At 40.2% G+C, this 20,014-nt stretch overlaps 2 protein-coding genes across 4 annotated transcripts in view; one reads left to right on the forward strand and one right to left on the reverse strand.

The window, feature by feature from the left end:
* The window catches only part of ppox (protoporphyrinogen oxidase), a 30,062-nt gene extending 25,943 nt beyond the window's left edge, over positions 1–4,119 (reverse strand). Inside the window, exons 1-2 of one of the 2 annotated variants that reach the window (XM_030071497.1) lie at positions 3,964–4,119; positions 839–927 (exon numbers count right to left, since the gene is read on the reverse strand). In XM_030071497.1, coding sequence (XP_029927357.1) covers positions 839–922 — 84 coding nt within the window. In that variant the 5' untranslated portion in view covers positions 923–927; positions 3,964–4,119. The remainder of the gene's footprint in view (positions 1–838; positions 928–3,963) is intronic. The other variant, XM_030071498.1, reaches the window with a different exon arrangement.
* Positions 1–19,286, forward strand: part of rbm42 (RNA binding motif protein 42) — a 33,902-nt gene extending 14,616 nt beyond the window's left edge. The window contains exons 1-12 of one of the 2 annotated variants that reach the window (XM_030071503.1): positions 4,671–4,907; positions 5,521–5,577; positions 5,807–5,942; positions 7,898–7,967; positions 8,851–8,922; positions 11,067–11,233; positions 12,185–12,355; positions 13,308–13,442; positions 15,266–15,383; positions 18,359–18,456; positions 18,544–18,640; positions 18,844–19,286. In XM_030071503.1, the coding sequence (XP_029927363.1) occupies positions 5,522–5,577; positions 5,807–5,942; positions 7,898–7,967; positions 8,851–8,922; positions 11,067–11,233; positions 12,185–12,355; positions 13,308–13,442; positions 15,266–15,383; positions 18,359–18,456; positions 18,544–18,640; positions 18,844–18,956 (1,233 nt within the window). In that variant the 5' untranslated portion in view covers positions 4,671–4,907; position 5,521 and the 3' untranslated portion in view covers positions 18,957–19,286. Of the gene's footprint in view, positions 1–4,670; positions 4,908–5,520; positions 5,578–5,806; positions 5,943–7,897; positions 7,968–8,850; positions 8,923–11,066; positions 11,234–12,184; positions 12,356–13,307; positions 13,443–15,265; positions 15,384–18,358; positions 18,457–18,543; positions 18,641–18,843 lie in introns of those variants that run through there. The other variant, XM_030071501.1, reaches the window with a different exon arrangement.
* Positions 19,287–20,014: the final 728 nt, after the last annotated feature.

The raw sequence follows: 20,014 nt of genomic DNA on the forward strand, positions 1-20,014 counted from the left end.
CAACTTATTTCTCATTGAAAAGGGGACTAATTAGGCTTTCTAACGGTATAAAAGACAATACCAATCGGTATTGTTGAATGGGACAAATGATCAACTGAAAAAATATTGCAGGGGATTTTCTCAAAAAAAAATTGGTCGCTTCCCACACAATTACCAGTGTCACTCATTCCAGAAATGTAGGATCCATACAAGTTGTACCTCACTGGAGAGAGGATGAACCAGGCTTTACAACGGTATAAGATACCACACTATTGGGTATAAATAAAGGGGAGAAATTATAGACTGAAAAAGCGGTGCAGAACTTTTTTGCCTAGTATAGTTTTTTTCCCCCTCTCCTCTCTTTACCATTTGTGATATCCATTTGGTTAGAGTGTTACTGAGCGTACATAGAAAACATAGAGCAACAGATTGCATCATAGCATTAAGATAACTGTCTCACTGATGTATCTAATGGAAATTACCTTTGAATCTATTTTTTTCTCTTGCCACCATATTTGAGTTTTAACTGGTTAAATTGGGACTGGGACCGTAAAGGAGAGGTAAAGCAAAAGATTCTCCCACACAGCTGAGATGATCATTTTGATGACGAATGTAGTGGCAACAACTGTTTTTTCTCCCTGTTTGCTCATTTGTTTCTACCCTTTAAACACCTGACTTTATTGTGATACACGATTGTTAAAACAGGTGAGAAGTAAAGTATTTGTTTTTGTCATTTATTAACTTTCTGGCTGCCAATAAAAAGAAAATTAAAAAATGGCAATAAAAACCAGTATGAAGAAAAACTCTAAAAAAAACAACAGTTGGTGCAGGTGTGTGAAGGCATGGGTGTGTGTATTACCTTGGTAACCTGGGGGCTCCTGCAGAGGTAGTAACATGCTGCCAAACCCCCGATCCCTCCTCCAAGCACCGCTACAGTCTTCATTCACTCTGAGCAAACATACGCAAAGACAAATGAGAACAAATACAGATTCAATGAAAGACCGCAATGTAGTAGAGACAAGTAGAGTCGATGTTTCTGCAGTGCTGTGTTGCGGGTGGGGTCTACTGTAAAAGGCCTGTTGATAATGATAAGGAACAACAGTTTATCACTTTGCTTCATTCCATCACATTGCAACAGAAAGACCACCTCTCTGCTTTCAGTTGTTTTCAACTGGCCTCATTTATTTCTTCTTTTCATTGTCACTGGTATTTGCTCATTAAACATATGACCAACCAAAATTAGGCCTAAGGGGTGAACATAACTAACAGGCTTATAATGCTGGACCAGGCAGTACTTAACTATCCAGCCAGGCCACTTATAGACCTTAGTTTTGTCTACAAACTAAAGCTGCATGTTTTTCCTCACTACTGTTGATGTGATAGGCTACTGAAAGGGAAAAGGCATGAAAAGCCTGTTATGATAACACACTGTAAATTACTTTTTTCTTTAATTTGTTTTATTTTTGTAGATTAACATATAAACAAAAACATATATGGTACATATATGAGTGTGTGTGTGTGTGTGTGTGTGTGTGTGTAAACAAGGAATAGAAAACGTAAATGAGAAACAATAGAATTGCAAGTGAGGGTGTGGCCCTGTTTGGTCACTTTAACTCCAACTTCCTTCTCTGGCTTGTTTTTGTGGTTTAGATCTCAGGTCAGTGTTTTTGATCTTGGATTTTAGCCCTGTATTTACGTTATGGTGGTTACTGGGCATAAATGTCATTGTAGGGACAGTTATTAAGGTTTTCAGGCCCAAATATTTTGAAGCTAACCCCAAATATATTTTGGTCTGGATGCTGGCGGAGTGAGGGGCAAGTGATACAGTGCTGCACAAAACATGTGCACGCAATGATTGAAGTCCCTGGCTTTGTCCCAGTAACACACAGGGCATCTTGCCTGCACATTCAACCACCACTAAGTAAGAGTGGAAGACCCATTTCTGAAAATGCCCAACTGCAGCTGCACTTAATCCACATTTACTGAACCCTCCGCCAGATACCGCTTTGGAGTGGATCATACCGGTAATTTTGGATATTTTGTGTAATATCTACAAAATATATATTCTTTGCATTCCTGCTAATCATTTCCTAAGGAAAGCAGTTGTATTTTAGAACTCTGATGGCATTTTTCCTACCTTTTATCCAGCCATTGGTTTTCATTCATTCCACTACACTACAATATGAAAATGATTCAAACTATCTTCACACCAGTATTTCATTCACTGTAATAAAGTCATCCATATTAGTTTTCCTTAAAGCATTAGCACTATTGTGTTTGTGTTCTGTCTGCAACTTATTTAGGAAACTATTAGCCCTATTAGGCTTAAATTTTCAGTACACAGCTGTACAATGAAATGCCACCCATCCCTAGTTACTAGTAAAATTTCTTTAATAACATAATAAAAACATTTGTGTCATCCTTGTCTTGCTCGGATTATGGTATTGTGTGTGTCATTATGGCTGCACCCACCTGGTGGCAATGCAGCACCAGGATGAAGTTGCTAGAAGGTCTTAGAACTAGGCCAAAAAAAAAAAAACAAACAAAAAAAAATCTGCCCATGCATAAAAATATTGCTAATACAAATTACATTTTGTAATTGAGAGTGTAATATGTTTATAATTTTTTTCATAGTCTAGGCTAGCCTCATCAAAATCAAGTAGCCTATTACCTTTCCAATTTCATTTAACATCCCACCAATCGCAATTAGTGCTGGGAATCTGACCCACATTACTGCTGACTTGGGAGACAAAGAATTGTGAGTTTGGCAACCTTTTTGGAGCTATGTGGGCTAAATGGTAATAGCCTAAATCATATTGAGGGATTCCGTTCCAGGTTTAATTGCCCCTTCAACATTACTAGCCAAGACACTCAAAATTAAATGTTGGAAATGGCAGTGAAAATCATGAAAAACAACGTCATTAGCAGTGTTGAGGAAAATTTGTGGTCAGAGCACATTCTTTTAAGCAGGAGCAAATGACAGTGTGCATGAGATGGGGCATGAAGAGGAGCTGGAAATAAAAGCAATTTCTTAGATTGTGGATTGTTCTGAAAGAGCATAAGCAGAGGCACTTTATGGTTATATTAAGGATTTTATGGAGCAATGTGAACTGTATTGTCGCACAAAGTTATGATGGGGCAGCCACCACTTCTGGCCATGTAAATGTTACATGTTAAATTTTTCCACATAAACTGATGGCGTTAATCTCAGGGAACACTTTTAATAGTGTTTCTACCAAATTTACATCTTTACCCTTGGAAATTCTGAGTTTTTATCTACATATTTTCCCCCTACAATAGCCCTTGAACAATTGCAACAGAAACATAATCAAAAACAGTATTGGCATTGGCTAATGTAACCTAAACCTGTGTTTCTAACTGCCACAGCTGCTTAATGACAGCCCATGTTCTGAAATGTCTCTGCATGCAACTTTAGAAGAATTGTTTACAGTCTGTGCAGAGTGGCTATTAAGAAAATGATGACAACGTTGTCCTCCGCGGTCGTTAAAACTAGTAGGACAGTTGGTCAAATATCTTCCTATGCATATGACACTCATCATTCTTTACATCACAACCTGGTGGGCTGCCCTCCCATTTCAAACAGCGAGTCTGCCTTTCGGAAACTCATCCAACAGAGTAACGTTAGGTCTACCTGCATATCTAATAATAATGTAAGAAATTAGTGAACTACACACTGTTGAAAATCTGTCTCTAACGTTACAAGAAGTAACTTAAAAAGTTGTGTATCGGGTAGACGTGGTTTCAAGGAGGAAATGAGACAAAACCATAGCCTGCTGGACTGATGCTCTGATTAAATGACAGCAGCCCGGTGACCTCAACAGTCAACTACATCCACCTTTTCATTATGGACAACGTGGAAAAAACCTGCCCATCTGTGCGACAGCTAACCATTTCACGTAACATAACCTTACGCCCACCAAATGTGCCTGACACTTTTAAACAAGAATAAGTGTAGACGCCTACCTTCTTAGATTAAGCAATTCTGAAGACTGAACGTGAGAGGGCTAAAAGCCTTGAAGCTGTTACGAGAACTACATTGACCTGTACTGGCGTTTCACAAGCTCGTCATGCTTTTCATGTCCACTGTCATTGTACTGCTGCTTTCGTCTAATTCTTCTTCTTCTTTTTCTTCCCAAGGCAGTCGTGGGCGGAAGTTCCTATACACCGCCCTCCATTGGTCGATGAAGAAAAATACAATAACAATATACAGGGTGTCCATAAAGTTTCTTTACAATTTAACAAATTTATTACAAAAGCAAATGAATAGACAAATATGTGGAAATTATTACAAAATGAGGAGTAGATTTTGAAGTTTTTTTCTGCCTCATATAATACACCTCTATATAGTTGCAGGAAGCACATCAAGACGGTACTCAATGTCTTGCCATTGAGTACCGACTTTCTCTGTTGGTTGTCCCGTAGATCTAGTCTTACTATATTGTGCATTAAATGTAATATTAGCGCTTGTCTTTTCTAAGGAAAAATTCCGTGTTTACAAACGGCATGGCTTTAACATGTTCTCATTAGACCTATTGGATCAGGTGCGGACAAAAACAGAAGACAGAAAAAATACATATCTAAACAGACAAGTCAAGCCAAATATAGTTTTGACTAAAAGGCCTTTTAAGTCAGGCATCCAAGGGTACAGAGGTATCCGTGCTAAAGGAAGTCGCTCCTGATTCGACAGTGTTGTTTTTCCGGTCTGGAGACTGACGCGAGCGACGCGACAGCTAGGCGCTATTAGCTTGCTAACAAGCACCAGGCCGGACTGCGATTGTATTTCTGTCGGTAAAGGTGGTTAATGCCTCTTTACGTGATTTCAGCTTGGATCGTTAGTTATTAAGTAAAGTAGCAATACTTCTCTACAGGCTTACGCCCCCCTCATTCCACTCCCTGCTGTCTGCGAGGTAAATAACAGGAGCTCACCGTAGAAGGCGAACTAGCATCGCTAACACTAAACTGTTAGCTTCCCTCTCACCGCAGCTGTGTGAACTAGAACAGGACAACCGAAACAAGCTCCACTCACTGAGCTGCGGCCACCAAGAGCCACTTTTAATCACACAAACGTTTTATGTGAATATAAATTCAACGTATGTTAGCTAGATATCATTGAAATAACTTAATAGTTGGTTATTAGCACTATGAATAATGTATTTTCACTTCACGTAACCCTAAAGAAATAGTTTACCCATTTTGAAAAAAATGTGGTATTGTTTCACTTCCTGGTATGTGGGCCAGTAGTGAAGTTTTCTTCCTCTCATCGTTACTGAGGCTGGATGCTTCACATGCTAACGGTTAATGGCTAACTGCCATTGAGGAGGACCTATCCGGCTAACTAACGGTGTTACAATAACCACTCAAACTTTAGAGTCAACTAAGTTTGAGTTTGTTGATGTTTAGCAAAATTTTTATCAGGTCATCAGTGGGACCGTACTACTACTGCTGACTGAATTATAGTAGGCTTAATTTCTCCCTTCAAACTGGTTTCCAATTAATTGATTTTTTTTTTTTTTGTCACAGAATGGCACTCAAATCTGGAGAAGAGCGTTTGAAAGAGATGGAGGCTGAGATGGCTCTGTGAGTACAGCTACTGCAATACATGGATTTTCCATTATTAAAAAGAGGCTGGTGGTGCCTCAGCATGGACTGTCTGACCCTGTCAACACATCCCGCTTCTGAAGCACAGCAGGTCCAGACACCTGTATGTTTCAACTATATTGTATATGACTGTATCATGGCTCTCTCTCTCTCTCTCTCTCTCTCTCTCTCTCTCTCTCTCTCTCTCTCTCTTTCTCTGTCTATATAGTTTTGAGCAGGAGGTTCTTGGTGGTCCAGTACCAGTGTCAGGAAGTCCACCTGTGATGGAGGCTGTACCTGTAGCTCTGGCTGTCCCAGCAGTATCAGTAGTGCGACCCATCATAGGCACCAACACTTATAGACAGGTTAGTAATGATTCAGACTGCTTCATACAGAGTCGTACAGTCATAAGTATATTGAAACTGATGTGCTATTGTACTGGGACGTGTGATTGCTGCATGATATGTATGTGTGATAGAATATACACAGACAGAGGACAAAAGAAAAACCAGAATTTCTTCCACTGGACAGCTTTAAGTTTTCCTGTGATTATAAGGTGAACACCATGTTATCGCAGGTCAGACATTTACTAGAGATACACTGATCAATCGGCCTGTGCTCGGAATCAGACGATTTTTTGCCTGATCGGCCATGACTGGTGATCAGCTGGTCAGCCTCGGTTTAGCTGACGGTGTGCCGGTAACATTTATGCTGCGTTCACATGCAATCTGGGAGACGATGGCACAGGAGTCCGATGGAACAGCAGGATGGCAAAACAAAACACGCATGTAGATATGTTGCTATGGTGATGTTGTATTCCTTACAAAGATCATTACATTTGCTGCTATTCTCTGCCAGCTTCCACAAATTTTACTGTCCTGCTCTTGTCTATTTGAATAGGCCCATTTCCACCAAAAGGTTCCTGGTAGTATTTGGGGGGCAGGAGCTACTACAGGAACGTCCTCTCGCTTGGCCCTCTTAACTGCTGTGTCTCCACTGAGAGGGCCGAGTAGGAGGAAGGTTCCTGTAAAGTTGATATCTAGGTTGCCGTCTTCTGTCTGTCGGATTTCATGTGAACGCAGCATTACACTCGGGCGCCGCACATGGTTCAATTACATACATTCACACAACATATTGGCGCTGTGGAAGTATTTTACAGTAAATGGAGAATTTAACAAACTTGCAATTTGCAGTGTATTCAAGCATAAAGTTAGCCGTGGGAGATCAACTTCAAAATCATTTGGAACAACATAATTAGAGATTTGGTGCCTTGTAATATTATTCTTTTGTTCTGAGACCTGTTGAAACTGATAAGATTTGGGAATTTCTCATTAAAGTCAAGTTAAAAGATCGGATTTGCCAAAAATCAGAATCGGCAAGTCAGACTTGGAAAAAAACGGATATCAGAATCAGCCAAAAAAATTAGTCAGTGCATCTGTAACACGGATGTTCCATGGTCCGACTTCCCCTGAAAGCAGCATAGGTTCTTGCACCAATTGCTATAGAAGTAATCAAAGCAAAGTATGTTATAGTAAATGCTAAACTTGTTTGCAACTGGTTTTTGTCTGGAATTTCAAGATGTATTTAAAAATGGGAGTCCCATTTTAAAAGAAGACATGTATAATGGGCTGGTCTGACTCGACTGTAGACTGTGAGCATAAGCCTGCATAGCCTGGATTGGGTGACTGGTTCAGTCGACACTCTGCTTCCCTTCCGATAACTCCCGAGACTGTTTTGCAAGGGTACAGTTGCTGCACCCTGGACTCAGTGTCACCCAAGACAGTTGACACTGGTTTACAGAAAAACAGTGTTTTTCAGAATGACTGTGGGTTCAGCTAGACCTTTCTTCAGCGTTGGGACAGCACTAAACTACTGTGTGGTGACACAGTAGTTCTGGTTATGTTAGACTAATAATGGACTGATGGACTGCATTTAAGATTAGCAATAGGCACTGCTGCAGAGGTGGGTTTGTCCTCATTAAACCAGCTACATTGTTGAGGTTATGAATGATATGCATCAACAAGAGACAAACAATTAGAAAAACAAAACAAATATTAACAGCTGTCAGTCTGAATATCAGGCTCAACTTTGGTCACTTTGGGTCTCACAGTTTCTTAGATCCAGTTACTGTTAGCAGAGAAAAACAGATGAATAATTAAACCATAACAATTACAATAGTTTCAAACAACTCTAAGAAAGGTAGACCAAAATAAAAAATAAGGTCAAAATAATGCTCAAACCATGGAATTGTTACTTGCAGCTATATTTATTATTAGTACCTCTCACTTTCTCTCACTGTGTTTTTGTTACTTTCTCTCAGGTCCAGCAGACACTTGAAGCCAGAGCTGCCAGTTTTGTCGGTCCTCCTCCTCCAGCCTTTGTAGGACCAGGTAACCATATACACATTCACACATTCTTCCAGAACCTCTGGTTTCCTGCCACAGTCAGAGACATGCAGACCAGGTCATACAATATTCACATAATGTAGTTTGGTATTTGATGTAGCGTGACCTTAAGTGTGGTATATGAATCAGTGTTTCCCATAGAATGACACTGTAACTATGGTGGTATGACAGGGTGGGGTTTCCAAAGAAAACTGTCTAATGAAATTATTTAAAAAAAAAAAATAAATAAATACAGTTGACTATTTCTGGTATTTATTTCACCATTTTAATTCTAGTTCTCCACCTTATTTTAATGTTTTAACTCAAACTATTTTAACCAGTGTAGGTCAACCGCATTTTGGAGGTGATCAGAGCCCAATATGCAAAAACGGAGGGAAGTAGACTTCAAGTGTCAATAAACGCTTCAGGTCATCGTTATGTCTGTGAGACGTTAAGTCTGCACGCAGCCAGTGCAGACAGCTATGTAGATTAAATAAGAGTGTATCAGTTTTGTGAACACAAGTACAAAAAAGGTGTCTGACACGCCTGCAGTCTAGACAAGGGGTACGACTGTGTGTGTCTTTGTCTCTGCAATTGAAAGTCTTGTTACCCTGAATGCCTTCAGTTATGTACCTGGGTGGGTTGTTCAAGTATAATATAGTGTGGGAAACATTGGAAGAATGTGTATTATGTAGTAAATAAATTTCTTTAAAACAAAATTCTGACAAAGGCAGTATATAAATAAACTTAACATTTATTTGCATAAATAAATGTTACAATTATTGTACCTGAGCCTGGTCTTGTATGAATCTCGTCGTGTAGCAGTCAATTAGAGAGCAGTGTGCTTGACATACATCATTTCCATTCATGATTAACCTGTCTGTCCCAGTCCCCCCAGTACGTCCGCCTCCTCCTCCAATGATGAGACCAGCCTTCGTCCCTCACATCCTGCAGAGACCTGGTAAGATTACCAGTATGCAGTATTTTGTTACGTTCCATTCTTAACTCACCTGCTTGGGTAAACTGGATTATCACCCTCCAGTTAAATCTGACCTACCAGTCTTAAGTGACCTGTAGGGACTTTGGAATGCTTTTTCAGTATAACATTGGCACTAACTAACAGCTTGTTAGAATAGATTTAGTCAACATATCCAGTTCTGCCGCAGTTTTGCCTTCCCTTCACTGTTTTTAAACATGGGCTGTCAAATGATTAGTTTTTTTAAATAATGTTAATCCCAAGGTAATCATGGATTAATCATGATTAATCACATATTCAAAATTTATGAAATTACTTACCTTTCACTATTGTGTAGTGTATTTTGGAAAGAATCGTTTCTCTTCAATGGGGTTTTTGTGATAGATTGCCCAACCCAATCTGTATGATGTTTATCAGCCTGTTGTCTTCAAAAGCACTGATGATTTTATAATCCATGGCAATCCATTCAGCAACCACATTGCTCAGTTTTGCTGTGTTGACAGGTTTGCCCCAAGGTTACATCCTCCACAACTGTGGTTTGAGCATCGCTGCTTGACACATCTCTGGAAGAAATCAAAACATGTTTGTCAGTTATATTTTATTTTAAACTTGTGCTCCGATATGACATTTCAGTGTTGCAGTATGCACATATGAGTTAATTTCCCTGCAGAGATCCACTGGAAAGCTTCTTGAAAACCTGCCACCCAGCAGGCCACAGGTTGCCTTGTCATTCATTTTTGTCTGTTATTGGTATTGAGTAGCTCAGTGCTGGTAGCATGCACTGTCTCTTTGATGTTGAGTAGGGTTAACGGTCAAATGTGAAGCAAAGTTGAGCATTGCATTAGTTTGAATTAATGTTTTAATAATGTATTAAGGTTAACTTTGACAGCCCTATTTTAAACCTTTGGGTTTGAGCCACTGTGGGCTAATGGCCTCTAGTATGCAGTTGGCATGGGCATGAGTCAATGAGTAATAAACTATTTGTTATGCAATCACCTACTCGACCAGTAGAAGACTACTTGAAATAAGGTATCACTCTGCTTTAAAGGCAGAATGAGTAGGATTTATTGTTGCGGTTTGTAAACATAGCAGTCAAAGTCGGCCGCCACTGGCTAAGCTAACCGCCAGCAGCAAGTTTTCATTTTGTAGGACGGCAACAGAAGAGCACTGTCGCTGTCTTAGGAAAATACTTTGGCCTGTCAGCACCTATCTGTCCAACAGAAAACATGCCAACAGTGCGTTGTTCTTCATCCTCATCCTCTCCCTCAGTGCTCGCCAGCAGGTGAAAGCCAAGCCCAAATCCACTCTCTTGGAACAAGCTTTGTCCACTTGCCATTTCACCTCACTTTTTCTGCAGTCCACGTCTGCAATTTTCATAGTTTCCTATCTGATGTCATGCTGTCAGTTAAGCACTGCGTGCTGTTATTGGCTGAGAGCTACACACCCACTGCCCAAAGGCCAATGCCCAAAAGTCCCGAGCTCAGCAAAACAAGAAAATCCAGGCAGAGGGCAGCGTCTCTGAAGATTACACACATCAACACACACTTCTAGTGGCTCACATGATGATTGAGAGGGGTTGCAGCTGGGGTTGCAGGGATTCATATTGTATGAATCTATACATAGTTTTTTTTAGGAGAATCCTATTCATTCTTCCTTTAAGCCAACTTTCTTTTCAGGGTGGAAAAAACATCCTCAACATACCCTTACCTGGGTAGCACAGCTTGCTGTACCATGCTGTTGGTGGCTCTACAGATGGCAATGTCAGTCTGTTGGTCAGTCAGTCTGTCCACCATTTAGGTCATGTAATCTGCAGTCAAAAGAGACTATAAAGAGACTATTAGATTTGGCTTTAAGAGGGAGGAAGAACTTTTTACAGAGGTAGTTTAGTCATTGTTTCCCTACTGTAGCAGCCCAAGTAACAACAATTTTTCAGTTTTCTCAAATTAATTATAACCTGTTTCTACTGAAGTACGCTTTTATGATCAAATTAATAAACAATGTGTGGTAGAAGTGCAGAGACAAAATGCATATTTCTATGAGCAGCAACATGTTTGTCTACCACCTTGTAGCACAACACATTCACTTAGCATTGTTATCCTAATTTTGTGTGTGTCTGTGTGTATGTGTAGGTGGTCAAAGGATGCAAGTAATGCGTGGTCCTCCTTCCCATGGCATGATGGCTCCTCCTCTCCCGCGCCCTCCTCCACCTCCTCCCATGATGCTGCCTCCATCCCTTCAGGGCCAGACACCCCAGGGTGCTCCTCAGCCCATGCAGCACATGACCACAACACCTCAGGTCACAGATCAATTCTGCAGCAGTATAAAGACTTGGCTTAGCCACAGCAAACTTTGTGCTATTGCAAACTGACAAGGCCTTATTCAATTAGAAAGAAAGCAATGATGAACATGATCATGCTTAATAGAAACTAGAAATACAGAAATGAGGTGACAGAAAAACACACCATACCAAAAAGGGATTTTATTCAGATCATATTAAGTATTTATTGGGAAACCCCACAAGTATAGAGATCCTTACCATTGAGATAAGAGGGATAAGTAAGAGCCTTGCAATATTTTATGACATCTTAATAAGATAAGTTTTGACAAAGCTGATGTTGTTTCTGAGTTCAGTGCTTACTTGACAAACAAGCTGACACTGTGAACACTTTGTTGTAGCATTTTAGAAATATACAAGACAGAAATTCAGAGATCTGAGCTCAAGTGAACATAGCATCAGTGATCTTAGCAGCAGGATGATGGAGATGTTTCCAAGGCAATAGCTACTTTAAAAAGCTAGTGGTGAGGTGCTGTGTTCATGCATAATGATATTACATCCATACATCCATGATATTACGTATGTATTATACCCCCATTAATTTAACACTTGCAAGGTTGATTTTTTGTTTGTTACCTGTTGTTGAGCTTTAAATAACTTCTTTGCAGGCACATTGAGTCTAATCAAATTAACAGCTGATGCTAAACCCCTTTTTTGATATTATTAAGTGAGGTGTGGCAACATGCCTGGAAGTTTCATCTCAGAAAGCTTTGTGTTGCTGCTCAGAATTGTGTTGTGTGTGTTTTTCTGGTCTGTATCTACTTCATTCATTTTGGAGCAGTACACTCGCATGAAGCAGCAAATCCAACTATAGGAGTAAGAATCAAAACTGTCACTTTAAATTTTATTTGTCCTTGACTCTTACCTGTTGACTTACATTCTGTGTCTCTCTGTATATTATCTATCACCTAGGTTAGTGATATGGCCCCCATGGTTTCAGCCACACCCACCAGACCAGCAGCTCCACCTTCCATCAAACCAACGCCATCAATCATCCAGGCAGCACCCACCGTATATTGTTCCCCTCCTGCCCCATCTGGACCTAAAAGACCTGACATCAGAGCACAAAGACAAGCTAGAATGGTATTTAACATGCAAGGAAACAACAGCTACAGATCCATGCCACCCTGGTATTCAGTAGCACCATCAAAAGACATTCAGACATATTGTGTCCATAGAAACACACAAGATCAGGTACTAATCTGAAAAAAAAACCAACTGTCAAAGTGTCCTTGAACATGGTCCTTAACCCTCAACTGCTCTTTGACCACCAGCAGAAGATTGTGGCCCTACTGGGCAGCGGTCAGTGATTGTATGTAATTGTATGAGTGTGAAGCAGGGTGGGGTGGGGTGGGGGCGGGGGGTGTCAACTCAGTTACCAGTGGTGGAAAGTAACCAAGTACACAGGGTTTGAAATTAACACCCGCCAGCCCGCCAAATGTGGGTAAAAATGAACTGCATGTAACATTGCAAAATTACCAGCCAATTTGGCACGCACACAAAGCAGCTCCGCCCATCATTGAACTGCTCTTAGTTTCATCTTAGTTCCTTGTTTACTCCATTTGAAAATCAAATCTCATTTTGTTAATTTAAAAGGAAAACAAAAAACACACAATTCCATGGTTTGACATTAGCACATTAGCTTGCTGGATATGGCATTTACAGAGCTACCACATCCACTCTTCACAGTTAACTCTCCCTCTGTTGTCCAGTAATAATAATCATCATTGATCACATCAGACTGCTGATATGATATAGATAGCCATGCTATATAATGGATTCATCATAGGTTGCCAGTACACTTGTAGAGGGGGGATGTTCTTACTGGAAAGGGAAGAGTGTCTCTTATGGGTTTTGTGAGGTTAATTGACATTACTGGAATTGAGTTTTGGATTTATTCAGTCTTTTCTGTTCTGTATTGTTTATGTTTACGTGCTGATGACTTGCTGATGGAAGGGAGCCATCTAACACAAAGCATCTCCTGTCACTCTTTCAGATGAATCTATAAATAGATCAATGTACGTGTTGTTTTTAGGAGGAACTGGCAGTGCGAGTTGCAGAGCAGCAGGCAGCAGTGCTGGCAGCAGGTTTGCTAGACAAGAAGGAAAGTGAAGACAACAGCAGTGTCATTGGACCCAGCATGCCTGACGCAGAACCCTCCCACACCGAGGTATCTCACACAAATGTGTTCAGTGTCTGTCACAAAGTAATAATATTTGTGTATGGAGCTGATACTTATTTTTTAGGAATACTTTATTTAAAAGCGATACAAATCCATTTTTTAAATGCTCAGTTAAAACTGAAATATATCTGAATATCTCAAATTGTTTCACACCGTATCATAATGAGATTATTTTTGTTATAGCTTCTTTTCTTTAATACACAGTGTGTGTAATTTTGTTCTTTACGTCAGTTTTTCTCAACCGGGGATCCGCGGACCCCTAGTGGTTTGTCGTGTAATTGCAAGGGGTTCCGTGAAAATAAAATATCTTTTTAAAAAGATTCTATAACATTTATAGAAATAAGATTATTTTACTCAAATGTGACTGAGACCTTTATCTACCTAAACTACAGAGGGCAACAGGACTTTTTTTCTCTAATTTCATCTGTTTCACAAGTGTAAGGACCGCCCAGGCACGTTTGCCCCGATATCCGGATTCTTTGAGCAGTGTGATCGCTCCGTTCCGTGCTTGAATACAGTTCACTTCCCCTGCTCTGGCACAGCTGGCAGGGGTGTGCTTCAGCACAGTACGGGCGCATACACGAGCACATGCACGGTCACGCACGCAGCGCGCGAACGTGGATTCAATGTAAATCATGCAACTGTCCTCCTGCCCTGCAAAATTGTTTAATGCGTGCAGCGATTACCAGCGAATGGCCGTGTTGTGTCTGTGTCCGTTGTGCTGATGCAACCACATATAAACAAAAGTTGGTTTATAATGAAAGTACAGGAGTCTGTGTGCGCGGCACCTGTCAGATCCAGCAGACCTGGTGCTGGCTAGCACCGTGCCGGCACCAGGTCTGGTCTGCCGGATCTGACAGGTGCCGCTCCGGCTGTCAGTTGGACCTTTCTGAAGAAGGAGGAAGTTACCTCTGAAACTGTCAAGGTAAATAAACATCCCGTCTCTGATTAAAAGGAACAAAAACGTCTTTTAGTTAAAAGGAAAACCTGATGAATGTATTTGAACTACATTGATTTATGATGACGTCGAAACATGCCTGTTGTCGTATTTTAACGTGATGACGTGCACACTGGGGGCAATCGTGCTTGGGTGCGTTTGGGCTTTAGGTAATGTGAGTGCAGGCCAGCAGGGGACTGATGAGAGGGGCGTTTTCCTCAGGGTCGATCAAAAATATTCAGGTGCTCCAGGACCCCAAAAAGGTTGAGAACCACTGCTTTAAGCATCTAATGCCAATATAATAATAATATGGTCTTCAGTTGTCACTGTTAATGTCACTTCTGATGAGAAATCTTTTCCAGGTGTTTATGACACTGTAAAAAGAACCAAATTAGTACTGAGAAAATATCCAAGTGCCAAAATACAGCTATGATAAAAATTTTCTGGGGCAATACAACAGAAACAAATAACAATAAATTAGAACTGACCAGGTGTGGGTAAATATTTGCAGTAGGGGGTATTTTTCATTTTATTTATTTTTTTTTTTCATCCACCAGTCACTGTTGCAAGTTGAATATAATAACACAGTGTTTTTTGCAACCGCCACCACCTTTTTTAATCCTATGGAATCGTATGAGAAGCAGCTGCTTTGCGGCCACACAGTGGCCACTCCTTTAAAAAGTGCTGAAACCAGGACTTGTTAAAATGTCTGCTTCATATTCTCCAACTCTTCATGCAAGTGTTTTGATTGTTAAATAGATTGGTTGACATGTCAGTGATGTAAATAAATTTGAATTAACTTATTAATGTCTTCAGACAGAAATATATGATATAATTTGTGTTTGTGTATTTGTCCTGTACTGTGATGGCCCAGCCTGCAGAAAGTACTACGGAGGATAAAAAGAAGGGCAAGGCTGAGAAGGTGAAGAAGTGTATCCGTACAGCAGCAGGGATGTGCTGGGAGGACCAGAGTCTACTCGAGTGGGATTCAGGTAGAGCCAGCTGCAGGGCCTGTAAAACACACTTTTAAACTCTGTTTTTATCATGCTTTAGAACAAACATGAGCCAGCACAGACATAAAACAAACAGTTCTCAGGGGTCAGCTCATCAGCTCCAATACTTTGGTAACAAAATTGCAAAATGAGAAGGGTTGCTCTACTAATTTCAGAGAAAAACAGTATGCACAGCCAGTTTTAATCCAAAATACAAAGGAGTCCAGGTGAGAATCAGTCTGCACAGGTGTCCATTGCAAGGGTGCAGCAGGCAGGCACACAGTACACAGTGTGCAAATGTCTTGTCTGTCCATCCACTTCTACACAGTTCACTCTGGCCTCAGTTCCAACCAGAATGTATCAACAATTTTATCCAATAATTAGCAAATTTATCCATACACCGTTTCAAAGGTCACCCTTCCCATACTGTAAATTTCCTTACAATCCCTATCCATTCTAATTTTGTTGGAGGTTCTTTAGTCAGCCATTTCTTAGTTGTGGCTTTTTTACTAACTGTGAGCATTATCAGGAGAAAGTATTTGTCATGAGATGTAAGTTTGGGTGGAATTTCACCTAAATATATTGTGCTGAAATTAGGATTAATCTCTATGTCGATTATTGATTTAATCTCTGTTACTACCCAACCACCAGGGTCGAATTACAGCACAGTCCCAAAAGGTGCGATAGTGATCAACCAAGGAGTTCTCTTATTTCCTCCAGCAATGACCATATCCTGATTTGTTTTAATTCATTCATTCAATTCATTCATTAAATTAATTCATCTTCATTTTTCACTGTCATGAAACTTTATTATGTGTTGCACACTAAAGTTGAAAGCTTGTAAATTACATGGATTTTCGATATATTCAAAGTGCTCTAAAACTGTTACAATTGTTACAACTGTTACAAAACTGTTACAAAAAAAAAAAAAATCAAAGATTGGTCCTGAGTTGCTCCTTATATTGTAGACAGAAAGCAACAACAAAATCTGATTTAGCACCTATCATTTAGTAAATACACTACTCACAAAAAGTTAGGGATATTTGGCTTTCGGGTGAAATTTCAGGATGAACCTAAAATGCATTCTAACCTTTACAGGTGAACTTAATGTGACCTTCTGTAACCTTTTGAATGCACATGTCCAACTGTTCAATGTTTCAGTACTTTTTGCACAAGTTGCTGTTCTCTAACAAGGAGTTTAACGGCAAAATTCACATCAGGTGTTTGATGCTCCAGCTCATCGAGGTCGTATCATTAGGGAATGGCTGCTGGAGACTGGGGTACCTCAAATGGAGTGGCCTGCACTTTCTCAGACCTGCATCCCATAGAAAACCTATGGGATCAGCTGAGTCACCGTGTAGAGGCTGGGAGCTCTGTACCCCAGAACCTCAATGTCCTGAGGGCCGCCCTTCAAGAAGAGTGGGATGCCATGCCTCAGCAGACAATAAGTCGACTTGTGAACAGCATGAGACGTCGTTGTCAAGCTGTAATTGATGCTCAAGGGCACATGACAAGTTATTGACACTGACATTTTTTGTTGTGGTATATCCACCACTGTTGTTGATGGATATTGAAATTGTTTGAGATGAGGAAATCACCAGTGTATGCTTCTACTTAAATGCCCTACTTTCATGATATAATATCACTGTAGCGTGAACATTTTACATTTTACATAAATTTCACCCAAAAGCCAAATATCCCTAACTTTTTGTGAGTAGTGTATGTGAAGTTTCACTACTCTAGGATCAAAATTAATAAAGTTACAGCACATTGAAGGTGTGCCAGAATGCAAATCGACATACGATGCATGTCAAACAAAGTCAAAATTTGTAGAGTAGACAGTAACCCACTTCGAAAATTCACCAAAATTTCATTTTGGTCAAACGTGTTCTGATGTTTTTTAAATGTGTCCTGTACGGCGACCTTGAGTGCCAAGAAAGGCGTCTTTAAATAAATTTATTTATTAATTTTTTTTTTTTTTGTCCAAAGTGGGTGAAATTTGAAAAGTGTTAATAAACATGGTTTTCTAACTATGGGATCAATGTCATTGAAATCTGAGACACCCATTTGATGATCTAACATGGAAGGACCCACAGGGGAGCTTAGTACTCTTCTATTTTGGGTTATGTTGGGGCAAAAGAGTTGTCCTTAAGCCCTGAGGCATTTCTAGGTGATATTGAAAACTGAGTGACATTCATCATTCTGCCACATCATAACAAGGTGGGGTGCCCTCTGTGTTGAGGCTGCATCATCTCCCTTTAAGGTTTCAGTGATCTTGCAAGTTGTACATTGATTTGTTTTTGGATTTAATTTAAAATAGTTTGTAGGTTGTAAATGATTGTAATTGTTTTCTAATAAAACTACAATAGCAAGGACTGTATTTGCTGGACCCTGTTCAGTTATCACCACTAGGAAGCTAGCTAGAAGCTGCACCATTTTGAAAAAAATGTCAGCAAGTCAGTTTCTAGGCCTTCCCCAGTAGTGGAAGTCCAGCAAAAAATTGTGTAACAAAAATATCCCTCTGAGAACCTGTATTTGTACTGATAATAATTTTCTGCATCATTTTTGAGCTTGTTGTACTCACATGTTGATTACCCAGTGGATTTCTTCATCTTGATCAGGGGGTATGAATATAATCAGAGGCTACTGTACGCTTACTAAACTCAACATCCTAAATTCTGTGAAAGAGAGCGTTTTAAAATGGTAGAGGTCATAAAATACTGTATGCTGGTTTTCTGCTGAAATCAACTAGTCCCACCAACCTGTAGTCTTATAGAGCTTCATTTAAAGTTGACATTTTTTACTTGAAAAGTTGGTATATTTGATTGTATATCTTATATTTTATTGCAACAGGTATGATAAAAGTTTTTAAAAAGTGTGAAATTTAACTCAAAACTTTCATGTTAGAGCACTGCACTGTCTCATCATCTTTTTCGTTGCTGTCTTAAGCTCTTCAACTATGTTTTTCTCCACAGATGATTTCCGTATATTCTGTGGTGATCTTGGTAATGAGGTGAATGACGATATCTTGGCCAGAGCCTTCAGTCGATACCCCTCCTTTCTCAAAGCTAAGGTTGGAGTCCTTTTTCACCTTGCTGTTTCTGCTTTTTCTCTTTGTTCTTACTGCTTTAAAGTTTGAAGTTTGCTATGCTGTCCTCAGGTGGTGAGAGACAAGCGCACGGGAAAGACCAAAGGCTATGGCTTTGTCAGCTTTAAAGATCCTAATGACTACGTTCGAGCCATGAGAGAGATGAACGGTCAGTATTATTTCTAAAGCCATCGATCTCTGATCCAGCTGTGAGTGAGTGAGTGAGTGAGAACACACCACACACAGCAGAACACTTTGTATATTAAAAGCTTTTAAAACTACCACTGACATTGTGAGCAACAGTCTTCAATCCTGATTATTAACTGTAATTCCTGTATCTGCATGACTGTATGTGTGTGTCTCCATCTTCAGGGAAATATGTGGGTAGCCGACCCATCAAACTGAGGAAGAGCATGTGGAAAGACCGCAACATTGAGGTGGTCCGCAAGAAACAGAGAGAGAAGAAGAAACTGGGGCTTAGATAATGTGTGTGTGTGTGTGTGTCTGTGTGTGTGTGTCTGTGCGTGAGCTTGTGTATGAGTGTTGTGCTCCCCAGTAGACAGGTTTTTATCCACAGGAATCAGCTACATGTAGCTATTTTTTGTTGGGGCACAGTAATTCTTATGTTGACCCCTCTAGTCAGTACATGTGTTGAGACAAAATCTAGAGGGATTCAAAGAAGGTTTTTTTGTTTTGTTTTTCCCCCGATAAAATGTTTCAGCATTTCAATATCAAAACTTTGTGTGATTGTTCCCGTTTACCAAGGCTATTTTTTCCCTGCCGTGGAATTAATAAAGGATTATCTTATCATATGATCATGTTTATCATTTTTGCTTCCATGCTCCAAGCTGCACCTATATTCCATAACTGGACCTTTAGCTTTTGCACATCTCAGGCAGCCCTGGTTTTCAACATGCCATTTTTCCTGTTTCCTTGTGTTCCTTGTTCCTGTTGATAGCATGGCTCAGTTTTTTTCTCCCCAGTTTATTGTACTTCAAGTCTGTCTTATAAAGCAAGGTCACAGATACCCCTTTTTCACCAAACCGGTTCCAGGGCTGGTTCAGAGCCCGTGCCTGACTTAGCACCAGTTTTTTGGTTCTCCACCGCCCAAGCACGGGCCAAACTGGCTCCAAATCGGTTCCAGGCAAGCACCAACGGCGAGCAGGGGCTAAACAGGAGCCAGAGAAAGAACCGATGACGCGACCCACTGCGTCATTGTTTTTCCTCTGATGCTCTGTAAAAATGCTGGCAGATTGGCTGCGCATCACCCACGTCAATGCCATGCTCTAGCCCATGTTTGGAACATCAGTAAATAAACTTGGACAGTTTTTAGCAGCAGAGTGAGTTCCACCTTTCACGGTTTGCCAACATCATGTCAACATAAGAATAACACAAAATAGATTTTTGCAACTTTTGAACATAAATACTCAACACTACATTCCAGAGGGTCCTCTCCAATACACCTGCCAAGTTTGAAGTCAATCTGATGTACTGTCATGGAGATAACTGAACTAGAGAGATACAGAGATGCCTCCATTTATAG

Source organism: Myripristis murdjan, chromosome 16, assembly GCF_902150065.1.
Source record: "Myripristis murdjan chromosome 16, fMyrMur1.1, whole genome shotgun sequence".
Lineage (NCBI taxonomy): Eukaryota > Metazoa > Chordata > Actinopteri > Holocentriformes > Holocentridae > Myripristis > Myripristis murdjan.